The sequence below is a fragment of the Cetorhinus maximus genome, chromosome 7 (assembly GCF_964194155.1).
Source record: "Cetorhinus maximus chromosome 7, sCetMax3.hap1.1, whole genome shotgun sequence".
In the NCBI taxonomy this organism is placed as follows: domain Eukaryota; kingdom Metazoa; phylum Chordata; class Chondrichthyes; order Lamniformes; family Cetorhinidae; genus Cetorhinus; species Cetorhinus maximus.
The window spans coordinates 74,098,355-74,114,895 of record NC_135885.1 but is presented as its reverse complement, the minus strand read 5'-3'; the positions used below and the strand labels follow the sequence as shown (position 1 = coordinate 74,114,895).

At 44.0% G+C, this 16,541-nt stretch overlaps 1 protein-coding gene across 1 annotated transcript in view; it reads left to right on the top strand.

Moving 5' to 3' along the window:
• Nucleotides 1-16,541, top strand: part of LOC144682415 (disks large homolog 2-like) — a 1,267,833-nt gene that overhangs the window by 187,889 nt on the left and 1,063,403 nt on the right. Inside the window, exon 3 of the mRNA XM_078544824.1 lies at nucleotides 2,334-2,473. Coding sequence (XP_078400950.1) covers nucleotides 2,334-2,473 — 140 coding nt within the window. The remainder of the gene's footprint in view (nucleotides 1-2,333; nucleotides 2,474-16,541) is intronic.

Below are 16,541 nucleotides of genomic sequence, written 5' to 3'. Positions count from 1 at the left end.
ACTCACATAGCTCCTGCCCTCCTTTATCCCGGCCTTGGATGAGAAAAATGAAAAAACGAGATGGCCAACCCAAAAGTTGCATAGGCAATGTAAAATTCTAGTCAGTTGCCTTTTTAATTGACTTCAGTGGCTGATTCGTTGTTGGCAGGCATGCTGCTGACTCCCGCGCATGCCAACTGTAATATCGTGAGAGTGTGCGATGACATCAGGACGCGTGCCCGACATCATCAAGCGTGATTTAACCTTCTTCTGGGTTGGCCATGTGCCTGAAGCTAACGCGTAAAATCATGATTTAAGAGTTCTTTGGGAGGGATGAACTATCCAAGCTATGAACATCTTAAGAAAAGTTTCTAAAATGGTAGTGTTAGGAAATAGCGATAGCTTAAGTAAATTATATTTGTATTTTTTGAGTGTTAGGAATGAATTTTAGCCTTAATGTTTAAGTTTGATTTGTATTTCTGTATCTGTGTTAAGAAAGGTCAAATTGAGTTTTAGTTTCACTTTAAAAAGATGCCTACATTTCTAATGAGTTTTATGACCCCTAGAGAAAAGTTAAGCAAACACAAGAGTAGAAAAAACAGTGCTATTGCCTAGCAACAGGGGTCTAGAGAGGCAGATCCCTCCCACAGACACACACACAGAAAAGCTAGAGACAGCAGCTTGTTTTGGAAGCTGTTGGAATTCAGCAGGTTTTAAAGACAGCTGCCAAACAGAAGCTACCTAGAAGGGACAGATAGCCAACCCCAAGCTAAAATTGGTTGAAAGTAGCTTCCAGAGAGAGACTAGAGCAAAGGGGACAGATAGCAAGTCCCAAGCTAAAGAAAAGACCCCAAAATCCAGGGGAGTGGAACAGGAGCAAATCCCAAGCAGACCTTCTAGTCAAAGGTAAGACAGGAACCTGGAAAAGGTCCTGTTAAGTTAAGTTAAGAGTGAAGGTCAGAGAGAAAGGCTCCAAGCTTCAAATTTAAAGAGACATGAGCTGCAGAAAGCAGATTTAAAGCGAGAACAGCTTGCAGGAGGCAAGAAGGTCCAAAGAGATAGCTGAAAGTCTGTAACTTTTTGCTATGGGCATGTGAAGCAGTGGTACTATTCATGGCTGAGTCAGTGAGAGAAAGTGTGTGGAAGACGGCTTGAATGCATGTGGTGTCCCAGAGAAGAGGAACATCGGAAGGAGAGTTTGAAACCCTGGAGGTGGACCCTTGCAGAAGGCGTCTGAGAGAAAGTGTTGGTTTGGGAGAAGATTCCAAGGCGAGGTCTTAGAGAGTGGAGATTGGAAACCGTTGTGTGAAAGACGGAGAGTGGTTGTCTCACAGTGTGACAAGTGTCTGGAGGTAGTTGAGGAGAGATCCATGGCAGCCGGTTGTCACTTCATTTCAGAGTGTGGTGTGTCTGACTACAGGGTATTCCTATTGGTTTATATGGACTATGTATTTGTTGTGAACATTAGAGTTTAAGATAGCTTTTGTAACTTGGGTTATCCTTACAAATCTGTATATACCTGTAAAGGTATAGTTTTGGGTGAAGGAGTATTGTAATATAGTTCATCTTTCCTTGTTTAATAAATGTTTTCTGGTTTTGTTGAAAGTTCATTAGCTGACTCTGGTGACTTTGTTCAGTCACCACTCTCCACATATTTAAACAAACAAATAAAAGTTAGGATCTATCAAGCTGGGTTCTACTCTGGGATCAGGCTTGTCCAGTGGTAACCTCAGCTGAGATCATAACAGTAGGGAAATAGAATTACAGATATAATTATGAGGCAATGTATTTTCAGTTTCTGTACAATGTGTAATATTTTGCTAAATATGTATTATATGATAATTTGCTTCAGTAAATTTGCTGAACTGATGGGCAAACAATTATGCAGCGAGACCAGTATAAACATCAGAAATGATACTCTAGTTTTAGGAACACCTATGAGCAAAGGCAAAAGAGCTGTACTAGTAGTGCTGAAAATCTTTAATATTGTATTTTATTACCTTCCTTGAGGGATTACAAAGCAACAGAAAATCATTTAAGGCATAGGCTTATTTGGAATTTTCTTATCACAAAGTAGTCTGGTTTTATTGCATTCTTAATAGATATAAAATTGAGACTTGCCTAAAAGCATAATTAAATTGCATAAAAACATGATTCTCTTCTCTGCTCTTTGTCAAATCAATAAATTATTTAAACTTCATTTGGGACTTGGTAGTCTCTGAAATTAATTCTATCAAAATATGTTTCTTGTGTGTTTTTGAATCCTAAAACACTACCAGGAATTCAGAAAATTTCAACAACATCTTTCCACTACTTTGTACTGTTTTTCAAAGGAATACTCTTTTTGGTTTCAGATATCCAAGAATTCTATGAAGTAACATTACTCAACTCACACACAACCTTTGAACAGAAAACTGCTGAAGTCAATCAAGTGGTAGAACAATGGGAAGGGTCAAATGCCCATGTGGTGGTCATCCAAAAGACAGCTTCAGAGGTAAGGAAGTATAACATCCTTACTGTATTTTTGTATAAAAATGGATTTGATGGTTCCTTTAAATCAATGTATAATATGAGTCTTTATTCTGCAATAGTAGATTGGGATTATAGCATGTTAAATTTTTGTTTTTTTGTTTGAAAGCAAAAGGTTGGTTGAGGAAAATTATCCTTGATCATAGTAGGTAAGTTTAGTAATGTCAGCTATTAGTAGCACTCCTGCCTTTGAGTCAGAAGGTTGTAGGTTTAAGTCCCAATTCAGAGACTTGAGCACAGAAATCTAGGGTGATACTCCCAGTGCTTTGCTGAAAGAGTACAGAACCATTGGAAGTTCTGGTTTTTGGATGAGATATTTATAAAGCCCCGTTTACTCTCTCAGGTGATTTATAAGATCCCATGGCACTATTTCGAAAAAGAGCAGGGGAGTTACCTCCAATGTCCTGGCCAATATTTACCCCTATTCAACATCACCAAAATAGATTATCTTTTCATCATCACGTTGCTGTTTATGAGAGCTTGCGGTATGCAAATTGGCTGCCATATATCCTATATTCCAACAGTGTCTATAGTTCAAAAAAAAGTACCTAATTGGCTCTAAAAAGCTTTGGGATATCCTGAGATTGTGAGAAGTGCTATATTAATGCAAGTCTTTTTTTGTTCCAAAATGAACATGTAGCTCTTCTAATTACAGAAAATATTACACAATTGGGTCACTTTTTATAGGTCAACCTACTGTCATAATTTCTTTACAATAAAATAATTCACAGAAACAAAAATAAAGGCAAGTTACTATGTAGCACAATTAGCAATTTACTCTATATACAAACTGCGTTGAACTGTCTAAACAAGAGTGCTTTTACCTGCTTGGAAAGAGACAGTCCTTGTTAGCGTGTAATTGTGAAAGAAAGAATTTGCATTATATAGCACTTTATACAATCTTAGGAAGACCCAAAACACTACAGCCAGTGAGGTACTGTTTAAAGTTTAGCCAATATTTAATGTAATGCAGTAGCCAATTTGCATACTGTCCCACCAACAGCATTGAGATAGTGACCAGATAATAAAAAGAGAAAGTGCTGGAAACACTCAGTGTAGTATAAGGGTCTGGCATAGGAAAGGTTACTGTGGAATTGAATTCAGTACCGCCCACAGTGTGATGTAAAGGAACACATGACCTGAGTCTAGAGGGCAGTCTTGTACTGGATAGAGACGTATATAGAGGCAAGCATGAAGAGAGTTCCTAGCTTAGATCTTATAATATATATGTACATAGTTATGAATAGTTAATAAATACTTACAAGAATCAGAACCTCTTCATGAGACCTACCAAAGCACACACAGCATTTTACAACACTTAGCATGTCTGGCAGCATCTGTGGAGAAAAATACAGAGTTAACATTTTGAGTTGAATATGACTTATGTTTGACTTGAAACATTGGGCAAAATCATCCGTGCCTGCTGCCGTCGGGTGTGCTTGGTGGTGTGAGTGGAGTGGACTCACGACATTGTGAAACCAGTTTGCGTTCATCCACTTAGCCGCTGATGGCAGGCCACATTCCCTGCCATTGGATGTCAGGAACCTTATTGTAATACATCTGCATATCATTATACGGCCAGCCTACTAGACTCATCCCCCGCTGGATCGTCTTTCCATGTTGATGTGATTGCACGCTGGTGCAGAACATGTCTTGTCAAGTGTGATGTGCAGGAGTCAGGACTTACTGCCAGGGCCTTGCTCACACTGTGGATGTCCAAGGAGCAGAAGATGCTGGAGCCCGACAGCAACGGCACACTGGAGGAACGTCCATGGCATGCAGGGTGGATTCCCATGAACATGGCTCTGCTGTGAAGCAGCCCACGGAAGTTGGAAAGTCACTGTTGAGGGTCTGCTCACAATGGTTGATGGTCGAGGGGGTGGAGAGGAAGGTCTAACTGTGTTTGGGAGAGGAAGATATACCGGGGTGTGGGAGAGGAAGGTCTAGGATTGACTGGGAGAGGAAGAGGTATCGGGATGGGGTGAGGTTAGGAGGGAGGGAATGAAGGTGTCAGGATGGGGTGAGGTTAGGTGGGGGGAATGAAGGTGTTGGGAGGGAGTATGGAGGAGGAGGGGGTAACAGGGGAGAAGACGGCAACTGGGGAGGTAGGTGTAAGGGGAGGGGTGGACGGTGTACAGAAGGAGATAGGAGGGGGAAAGGAGTGCAGAGAGGGGAAGGGAGTCCCGGGGGGAGGAAGGAGTATGGAAAGAGGAAGGAGTCCATGGGGGAGGAAGGAGGGTGGAGAGGCGAGGAAGTAAGGCCAGAGGAAGAAGTATGGGTGGAGGAATGAGTCAGGAAAAGGAAAGGACTAAGCGGGGGGTGGGGGGGGAGGAAGGGGGAGGGGGTGTGATGGGTGGGGGTGGGGGGAAGGGGTTCCAAGGGGGTAGTGGTTCCAACGGAGGGAAAGGGTTGCAAAGGGGGAAGGGATCTGGAGGGGATGATTTCCAGATGAACGTACCAGGGAGGGTTCTGATGGGTCCATGACTGCCTCCTGGGGAGCGAACTGAGGGCGGGTGTGGAATGAGGGAATGGTAAGAATGACCGAGGACAGAGTGAGGCGGTATGGTGGGAGGATGATGGTTCGACTGTAGCAATAGAAAGGACGGCAAGGGTGGTTGGTGGGGACTTTGAGGCAGATATGGAGCCTGGAGTTGGGAAGGAGGAGGTTGGGGAGGTGAATATGGATAGGGGGTGGGATTTTTAGGAAGGAAGGGAACGTACATGCTTACCTGGACATCTCTGAAGGAAAAGGGTTGTGGCTGATAGGTCACGGAGAGAAGGTGGAAGGTGATGCCAGAGGTGTCAACAGTGATGGGGGAAAGGAAATGGGTGACTGTGAGAGGCGAAAAGATGGGGTAGTTGACGAAAAAGTGAATCCAGACCATGCTGTCCAAATTGAAAGTGAAACGAGAGCCGTGGTGGGCGAGATCATGTGCTGCATGGGGGTGTGATCATTGGATTGGCGGAGATGCAAGTCAGCTCAGATGGATAACTGAAAGCGAACCCCAGCAGGCAGCATTCAAAATTCTCAGGACATTGAGGTGAGTATGATATGTGAAGGATCCATGTGCAGGGGAGAGTACTTGCACAAAGCTCCAAAGGCCCTTCCACACACACACACACACACACACACACACACACATACCTCCCCCTCCAGAATCACCACTCGTTGGCCAGCTGCACCCTCTGCGGTGACAGAGGACGAGGTTGAGGGGGTCACAGGCAAAGGAGACTCAGAGGGAGAGGGCAGCCTCTGAGATTCCTGAGTGGATGACCCAGGGTGTCCAGCTGCTGCTCCTCCTTCCTTCAGGTGCCCTGGGCCCTAGGGATGTCAAGGTGCCCCATTTCCGTTTTCTGTGGCCACTGCAGGAACTCACCCATGGCTCCCGCATTCTTCTGGACTAGGGTCTCCTTGGTGTCTGCCATCCTCCTCTTTGGGACCTTCATACACGCACATGTGGGCACCACTTCAGAGAGCAGGCGGATGCACTCGTCCAACTCGTGTGCTACTCCGTTGAAGGCTTCCAACAGCTCTGCATGATGTTCCCACACCTTCTGCTGACTCTCCAGGATGAGTTGGAAGGCCAAATCCAGGGGCTCATCATCTGACTCAGACCTCACAGATGCCAGATCCCCAGCAGCCATCTGAGTGCTGAGGAGCTCGCACGAGCCTGCCTCCTGCTGCTGTGGACATGTGTCCGTGCGGTGACCATCAGATTGTGAACCTGAGCCTGTTCTGGATCTATGTCCCACTGAGGTGGATGTCTCTGTGCTGGTGCAGGGTGTGAGGAGGAACTGTGACGGGTCTTCCAGGCTGCTTATTTCCGGCTCTTCAATGGAGGAAGTGTCCTCTTGACTAGAGGTGAAGACCTAGAATGAGCTGAGGGACTGGCTGGCTGAGGGTGTCGGTTGCTTGGCAGGGCTCCCTGTGAACCAAAGCAGAGATAATTAGTGTATGTCAGCAGAGACAAAAGCAGGAGAGAGAGCACTCACATTTGTGTTGAGAGAGGGATGATATGGTGCAGGATCCTCACAAGGGCATTTACGATCGACCTAACCGTCACCACAGGCACGATTCATGCCCTCACCAGTCAGCACGATGGCACACTCCTCAAAGTGAATGAGGGGCCTAATATGGGCCACTCCACCCCTGGTCTTGGACCACTTCCTGCTGATGTGAGCAGGCTTCTCCTGCATTAAAACAAATCCAGAGAGTGTGGGCAGGACACATGGCACTGTGTTGAATGTTTGTGTGGTGAACGGAGCCATAGACAGGATGAGGACGTGAACTCGAGAGGGTATGAACCTGATGGAGATGTGAGGGTGTGTGAGAGAGTTAGTGGTGTTGTCCCTTGAGGTGTGAGATCCATGTGGATGTGTGATGGATTTGTGTATGTGTGAATTGAGAGTGATGAGAAGAGTGAGTTATCCTGGCAGAATGGATGAGACCATTCATCCTGTAGCGGCACTGGGTGGCTGTCCTCTTTTGCAGGGCATTGCCACTGACCACCACTGCCATCACCTCCCATACTGGATTGGTGATGCAGCTGCCCATCCTGCGGCCAGAGTGGGGGTAGAGGATATCATGGCGGGCCTCCACGGCATTCAAAAGGCGCTCGAGGGACCCGTCACTGAAGCGGGGGGCTGCAGTCTTTATGCCTTTCAGGGCAATCCTGTCTTCCGTGTGGCAGCCTTGGGCTGGAAGCACTGAGAGGTGTGCATGCGGCTGCATTTTAAATGTGGCACCTAGCATGATGAAGTGGTGAGGTGATGGTGTGGCGGACGAAAGAGAGCCTGCCCACCATCAAAACGGCGTGCTTCCTGGGAATGCATAATAATGCGGCGGCCTTGGGACGATACGGCGTGAAAAGCCGCCATTGCGGCCGGTGGGTATCCGCCTGCTACTGCACTTAGTGGAAATCTGGGACGATTGCGCCCATTAACTCTGTTTCTCTCTCCGCAGATGCTGCCAGACCTCCTGAGTATTTCCAACACTTACTGTTTTTATTTCATATTTCTAGCATCTGCAATGTTTTGCTTTTATTTTAATGACCAGATTATCTGTTTTTTAGTGATATGAAAGCAAAATACTGAGGATGCTGAAATTCTGAAATACAAACAGTACATGTTGCAAATAGCAGGTTTGATTGACCTGAAATGTTGGGTGGAATCTTGTGCTTTCGCAGGTGGCAGGCTTGGAGGCATGAAGAGCACATACTTAGGCAGGATGGTGCTGTACCCAAACCCCACTGCCTACCTACCTCCAACCAAGTAAAGTTTTGTTCGGGAAGGCCCTTCCCACCCTGCCGCCAATTGAGGCTCTTTAAGAGGCCAATTAGTGACCCATCAGTTGCAGCTACATATGCTATTTTGGAAGTTAGTAAAGCTGCACTGCCTCACTGTACTGGCTACCACTACATAGCTGTGTCCTCAATGAGACATGATAGAGAATGGACTTTGGGAGTTCATGGTTGTAATTTGCCTTGTATGGTATGGACAGAAGTTTCACCCTTGTGGGTCCCTTACAAAACTCCTGAAAATAGTAGAAATGTTGTGGCGATCTGCAGAATTCAGCAGAATTTCAGCACCTCCTTGTGTATAATGGTGTGAATGAACAGAATATTATAAGGATCTTTCTCCTTTAAAGATGCCAGTGAGCGTAAGACAATATTGTTTTGACTTGTGAGAATTATGTCACTCCTAAACCACAATTTACAATGGAAGTCCTTGCTCCTGTATTAATGGAACATAGTGTTAAGTGTTTTAGAGGGTGTCTAACCTTCAAATCTGTGAGTTTGCGCTCACTCAATATTAATTTATACTTTCTAGACTTTAACCATTCAGGCAATAGAAGGCAACCTAGTGAGGTAACTCTGGAAAGATAATTATTATAATTATTAAGAAACAAAAGTAACACTTAACAAGATAGGCAGCAACTTCACTGGCCCGATGTAGTTTTTGCTTCCTAATTCAGCCTTCAGCTTGAGGCGACACGTGGTCCTCTCTCTCTCTCTGTGAGTTCTGTGGTCTTCTACACCCAGCTGGAAAGCAGTGTCTTGTCTTCAGTTTTAAATTCAGCGCACGCTGGTAGCTGAAAGCTGGTCCTTTGTAACTCGTTCCAAACCACAGCCCATGTGCATAATCAGTCATGTGCTTGAATTCTGATTGGCTTGGCAGCGCATGATGAGTCCCTGATTGGACCAGTCATTTCCGGTTGATTGCTGATAGGCCTTCTATTGTGTTAATTACTTGTGGGGCTGTACCCCTAATTATAGCTTTTACTGTTATTTCATTAAAATTTATGACTTTGTACCAAGATAACGGAAGCCTTAAGATAGATTCGGCGTCTACTTGTTTGAGATAAGAGAGCATGTGATGTTTACTCAAATGATTAACATTTGGGCTCATTGTCCCAAATGTCGAACTGAGGTATCAATATTGTATGTCCTGTAGAATTCTTACTATGGAAGGCACCTATCAATATGTTTTGGTTACGGGAACAGCTTTGCTACTATTTGTTTTTGTAGTGTCTGCCTGTGCTTGGTACAAGTTAATTAAAAATAGTAAAAGAGTACAGCCTGGTGCATTGCTTTAAAGAAATTACAAAGTGACATACATACATACAAACGTACAAATTATGAGCAGAAGTAGGCCATTTGGCCCCTTGAGCCTGCTTCACCATTCAATAAGATCATGGCTGATTACTCCACATTCTGCCTTCTCAATAGAAAACATTTGACTCCCTTGTTAGCCAAGAATCTATCTCTGTCTTAAAAATATTCATTGACCCTGCCTCCACCTCTCTGGGGAAGAGAGTTCCAAAGATTCACAACCTTCAGAGAAAAAAATTCTTCTCATCTCCATCTTAAATGGGAGACCCCTTATTTTTCAACTGTGTCCCCTCATTCTAGTCTCTCTCATGGGGGGAAACATTCTCTCGGTATCACTCTGTCAAGTCCCCTCAGGATCTTACATGTTTCATTAAGATCACCTTTCAATCTTCTAAAGTTACAAAAATTACACAAGTCTATATAAAATGCATATAAAATCAGTGAATAAAGATGACTGGTGTGTTAAAGCTGAGGTAACATGAAACACATACAAGATACAGCATTGCATTACATGTTCATGAGGAATAAAGCTCACAAGAAACTACATAGCTACAAAAACTGATTACAGAAGTTAACTCTAAGCTTACAGAACCAAAGATGGTTACATGTTGTGAAGGAAAGTGACTGTTTCTTCTCTTTTTACAATATTAGTAAAAGGACTAAACTAATTCTCAGGAAATAGGAATAACTTTAGAATCTTGCAAAACAAAAACAGAATTACCTGGAAAAACTCAGCAGGTCTGGCAGCATCGGTGGAGAAGAAAAGAGCTGACGTTTTGAGTCTTCATGACTCTTCAACAGAACTGAGTAATATTAGGAGAGGGGTGAAATATAAGCTGGTTTAAGGTGGGGGGGTGGGGGGAGAGAAGTTGGTGGGGAGGTGGTTGTAGGGACAAGCAAGCAGTGATAGGAGCAGATAATCAAAAGATGTCACAGACAAAGGAGACGGAGACAGTCACTGAGAAAGGAAATATGGCTGTGAAAGCGGGTTTTAGTAAACACCTTGTCAAACACCAGGAGAGAAATGGAAAGCAATGAAGGTGAGCAAGGCAGAAGAGAGATACGGAAATCCTGTCGGAGAGCAGAGCAGTACTTCTTCAAGGTATGCATTTCTTGAAGAGGAGTGGCAGTCAATTAAACACAGAGATAAAAACAAAAAACAATTGACTGCCACTCCTCTTCAAGAAATACCTACCTTGAAGAAGTACTGCACTGCTCTCCGACAGGATTTCCGTATCTCTCTTCTGCCTTGTTCACCTTCATTGCTTTCCATTTCTCTCCTGGTGTTTGACAAGATGTTTACTAAAACCCGCTTTCACAGCCATATTTCCTTTCTCAGTGACTGCTTCCGTCTCCTTTGTCTGTGACATCTTTTGATTATCTGCTCCTTTCACTGCTTGCTTGTCCCTACAACCACCCCACCCTCAACTTCTCTCCCCCCACCCCCCCACCTTAAACCAGCTTATATTTCACCCCTCTCCTAATATTACTCAGTTCTGTTGAAAGGTCATGAGGACTCGAAACGTCAACTCTTTTCTTCTCCGCCGATGCTGCCAGACCTGCTGAGTTTTTCCAGGTAATTCTGTTTTTGTTTTGGATTTCCAGCATCCGCAGTAGTTTTTTGTTTAGAATCTTGCAGCTGTTTTACTTCACACAATAGGTTGTTGAATCTTGGGAAATGTAAACTGATAAGTGTTAATAGCTCGGGAGTATAATGGCTCTATACTCGGATTCAATCAAACTTGACTGACTTCACAGCACTGGTTTGGGGCCATGTGGTGGTTCTCACTTGTCAAGTGTGGATGTGACTGCTAACAAGGACCTCGTCATGTGATATACTCATGTCTTGCATTGACTGCAATTAATATTGAGTTAATTGATTAATATACTTCGATTACTTGATCATTATACACAACTAAACTGTAAACTAATTGTAAATAATTATTAAACCTAAACTTTTCAACCACAGTTACGTGTTTATATCCCTTCAAAAATAGCCTTTAACTTGACTAATTTTTGATCAAAGCTTTCTGAGATCTGACACAGATAACATGTCCCTGAGCAGTCATTTCAGTTTTTTAATAATTTGGTTGGAAACTATTTTACCAATAGATTACAACCAGTTTCAGAAACCATATACATATATACAAGATATACACATCTAATGGATAAAATTTCTATTTTTTGTGGCATTTCCAAAATCATTAAACTCTTGATAGTAAAATATTTATTATCCTACTTACTAGACATTGAATTGCCTAATAATTTACTGCAGATTTCATGACAAACTCATAATAATAGCCAAGTTCCTTGTGTGAATGTCATCACATAATTGGGGGACTGAGGAGGTGGGGGCAGTGGGGGCACAAGGCATTGACAGTTGATATTCACCAGAATGTCTATTGACAGAGCTGTGTCAGCCAACAATTTGAAGGCTAGGTGGGACTTATCTTAAAAACTCATCAAGCAGCCTATTTTACAGCAAATGAAGTATATTTACTCAGTTAAACAGAGTTTAACAGCACACAGCACATAGTTGTAAAAAGCCTACAGAATCCACTTAAGAAGAGTCTCATGACCTAAACTTACAGAACAAAAATAAAAATAAAAATACCTGGAAAAACTCAGCAGGTCTGACAGCATCTGCGGAGAGGAACACAGTTAACGATTCGAGTCCATATGACTTCAACAGAACTAAGGAAAAATAGAAAAGAGGTGAAATATATGCTGGTTTAAGGGGGTGGGGGGGGGGGGGGGGGGGGGGACAGGTAGAGCTGGATAGAGGGCCAGTGATAGATGGAGATAGCCGAAAGATGTCATAGACAAAAGGACAAAGAGGTGTTGAAGGTGGTGTTTTATCTAAGGAATGTATTAATAGGTGACATTAAGGGTAGAAAGCAGGACAAGCAAGGTACAGATAGCCCTAGTGGGGGTGGGGTGGGGGGAAGGGATCAAAATAGGCTAAAAGGTAGAGATAAAACAATGGATGGAAATACATTTAAAAATAATGGAAATAGGTGGGAAAAGAAAAATCTATATAAATTATTGGAAAAAAGGGGGATCAGAAAGAGGGTGGGGATGGAGGAGAGAGTTCATGATCTAAAATTGTTGAACTCAATATTCAGTCCGGAAGGCTGTAAAGTGCCTAGTCGGAAGATGAGGTGCTGTTCCTCCATTTTGCGTTGAGCTTCACTGGAACAATGCAGCAGGCCAAAGACGGACATGTGGGCATGAGAGCAGGGTGGAGTGTTGAAATGGCAAGCACAGGGAGGTCTGGGTCATGCTTGCGGACAGACCGAAGGTGTTCTGCAAAGCGGTCACCCAGTCTGCGTTTGGTCTTACCAATGTAGAAGAAACTGCATTGGGAGCAGCGAATGCAGTAAACTAAATTGAAGGAAGTGCAAGTGAAATGCTGCTTCACTTGAAAGGTGTGTTTGGGCCCTTGGACGGTGCGGAGAGGGGAAGTAAATGGGCAGGTGTTGCACCTTCTGCGGTTGCATGGGAAGGTGCCTTGGGAGGGGGTTGAGGTGTAGGGGATGTTGGAGGAGTGGACCAGGGTGTCACCATCTCCTGATAAAAGCAGGATGATTTTCCAGCATAATGTAGTGAATAGAGGATAGTTACAAATACATTATGTATGAAAAATCAATTTTGGTCACTTACAGCTGTGTAGTTTCAGGGTGTGATTGGATAATTCCTTTTGCAATCATCTCCATTCTGGCCAGGAATAGTGGTATCACTAAAAATATCTGATATCCATAAAATGTTGTTGGCACCAGGGATGACAAAACTCAGGTAAGAGCTCTGCATATTGAATTTATTATATGATCAGTTTGAAGAGATACCAAAAGGTGAATTCAAACTTACAGCTACTTAAAATTATTTATAATGTTCCAGGGCTAAGACCTCACACTATATTTTTTATGAAATATATGTATATATATATATCTCGACATGGCTATTTCCTAAAAATTTTAAAAACTAGATGAAGACTTTAAAAAGGCTGAAGCTACCTCTGCCATCTTCCATCTAGCAACAGCAGCTCAGAACAAAGGCTCAGTCCAGGTAAATGTCTGGCCTACATCTACACTATTTTTACTGGAACTCCTGAACATCTGTACCTGCGCCTACAAGACTAATTCATCTCTATGTGCCTATCCCATCTTGGAAGTCATCTCCACTGGAAAAGTGAATTACCCAGCATCAGTCTTCAGCCTGCTGACTCCTGTAAAACAATACACCATTGGACTTTGATTCTGGACTCTGGGCTCATACGAAACAATAAGTCTTTGCTCTATGGTCTTTGCCCTGTAACTCTTTCTTTCTCTATCGCTCTTTTCTTGTATGAACGCACCGGCGGCTACGTAGCAACACCCCCCTCCCGTGTCTTGAGTGTATGCGAATAAACTAACCCTCTGAGTTTACCCTATCTTAAGTTTGCTGTGGGGCTATTAATAAAAATTGGACCACACCAAAAACTGAGGGGTTGGGAAATACGCTACCGCTTATAAAGGGGGAAATCAAAATCAAAAAACCTTTCTGTTTACGGACGGGTGGTGAGAGGAGAAATCAGGGTTGTTTAAATGCGCTTCTGTCTATAACAATAAATTAATAAAAAATAATAAATTATTAATTATAAACAATTACAATTTTCTCTTGGGACACTCTCAGAAGCCTGTAACTAAATTGCTTCTTGTAATCACTCCCAAATTTTCAGAATATGATTGGAAACGGATATGTAAATTTTCTATAATTAGAAGCAGGTTATAATACCTGAATGGTAATTACACTATTATAATTAAAATGAACCTCATTACCCCTGCAAGAATCGGTCTTAGTCAAGTTGCTACATTTTTATTCTTCAGTAAGACTTATCAGCAAAATTGGCTGATGCTGGAACATTTTTTCTATCAGCTGAAATCCTGGTCCAAAGCTTCCTGTTGAGGGAGCTGACTAAAAACGTTGCTCTAAGACCAACTATAGCCTACCAGCATAAAAATGAATACTAAAGGCAATATATGTTCACCCCTGGTGAGTCTGACAGCAATCTTCCAGCCTTGATTTCAAATTAAAAAGAATCCTGTTCTCATGTATAAATTGGATTAAATAAATTGTTTCTGATGAAGGTTATACTATGCACCACAAATATGCTCTGATAAAAATATGGAAATTTAGAAGTATTTCTTTGAATGAACCTCACTCCAAATTAATGACAATTGATTGGTCTGGAGTGAGGCCTGTTCCCTAGATTTTAGGTCCAAGTATATATTTTTGGTAGAGTACAGGAAACTTAATTCTGATTGTAGTTGTACTATTCCTGTCCTAGGATTAATTTGTGCTGACACTGGGTGCAGCATTAATATTCCTCAATTTGAGGACAAAAGTCCTATGGAAATGTGTAAAAAAGTGAATATTCTGTGTATCTTTGTATGATAAAGATACCACATGAATGAAAAATGAATTGAACAGAGAAGAAATTAAAACTAAGAGAAGAAGACAGGTCAGTAGTTTCATAAACTTTAATGAACTAGGAATGATTTTTGCATGCGAGGGTCCTGATGTGGGACCTGCCCGTGCCCATGCAGGTTGAGGCGGTGACATAATTTTTGTTTATTCTTTTCATCTGCATGATCCATTGGTTCCAGTGCCTGTGTCCTCCAAACTGCCTGTGGACCCTGGACATAGCAGGGGGCCTGGCAGTGTTGTTTGCTGATCCTGTGCTTTAGACAGCCTGCTCCTCTTAAAGGCTCACTGTCTATTTAGGGAATTGCACACTTGCAAACAAGCCTGGCAGAAAATCCGTTTCCAAAATTGGAAGGATGTCTCTACAGGCATTGGTGGGGAGTGATTTACACTTTAGTGATGCTGCACTGGATGCTTTGGTCACCAAGGTGGAATCCAGGAGGAAGACAGAGTTCCCCTGGTTGGGAAAGAATTCCACAAGACACAACCTGAAGAATTCCAACAGAGGGCGCTGGTGAGAAGTGACTGAAGCATTCTGGGAGAAGTCATCGCAGCCACCGCGACTCAGGAGGGAATCGAGGAGAAGGACTCTTGCACTCAACAGGAGGAAGGGCATCCAACAGAGGGCGCTGGTGAGAAGTGACTGAAGCATTCTGGGAAAAATCACCAAAGCCACCGCGACTCAGGAGGGAATCGAGGAGAAGGACTCTTGCACTCAACAGGAGGAAGGGCATCTAACAGAGGGCGCTGGTGAGAAGTGACTGAGGGGGCTACCTGGTCTACGCTGGGCAACCCAAGCATTGTCGCTCATGCGGCAAGGCTGGTCATGTGGCGGCCAACTGCAGCGCCTCCCTCTGCAAGATCTGCAAACAGGAAGGGCACCAGACAAAAGACTGCAAACAGGCCAAGTGCTGCAACCTGTGTGGCGAGGCAAGTCACCTCTACAGGACCTGCCCCAAACGCTGCCGTACTTACGCACAGGCAGCCAAAGCCGACCAGGGGGAAGCAGAAGAAAGGTTTCGTGTCACTCCAACCACCAAGGCCCCCAGGGAGCCCAACGGGACAAAGGAGGACACAGAGAGAGACAAGGTGGAGAAAGAGATTGAGACAACAGAGAGCCAATCAACAGCACTACCCCCTGAACCTTCCAGTCCTCAGGACAGCGAATCAATGGAGGAGGAGGCAGCAGTGGAAAAGCAGCAGGGGGAGTGGCGGACGGTGAAGAACAAGAAAAGTAAGAGGGAGCGAAGAAGAAGCAAAGGCGTTTCCCAGAGAAGCGGCAAGAGGCGTCTCCCATCCGACACGGATGACAAGGGCAGCAGCTCTTCGGATGATGAAGTGCCAGAGCGGCACCGACAGAAGAGGCGGCAAAGCTCCAGGGCGTTGGAGGACGAGACACCCGAGCTCCAGAAAATTGGAGACAACAAGGAGACCAGCGCACCCCAACTTTGCCTGCAACCTGAGGAGGCCAGTGCACCACAGCCCCTGGAATCTGGGAGCAGTGAGGCAATCATCGCACCCCAGCTCCAGGAAGCCGGGAACAGCAACACCCCAGAGGGGGTGAGTTTTGGAGAAGCTTCTCCAGCAAAGGTCATCTCAAAATCCGCTCACTACGTGAACCTCCAGATGCCACTGGAGCAGAACACGGCCAAGGAGATCTACCTCAGCCCATCCAAAGTGAAGGAATTTGAGCTCACTACGGGTATGAAGGAGCAGACTAAAGGTCTGGGACTCTCAGAGACAGTGGGATGGGTAGGAGAATAAATGCTTTAATATGGGTTTAAAGATTGTATCCATAAATGTGCGTAGCATTAAATCTACTACGCGATGTGTTGCGACCTTGGACTACCTAGCCAAGGTCAAAGCTGACCTGTTGTTTCTGCAGGAGTGTGCGATACCGCACCTCAGCTCCTACAGGCAATGGTCACGATGGTGGTCCCACGGGCCATCGATCTGGTC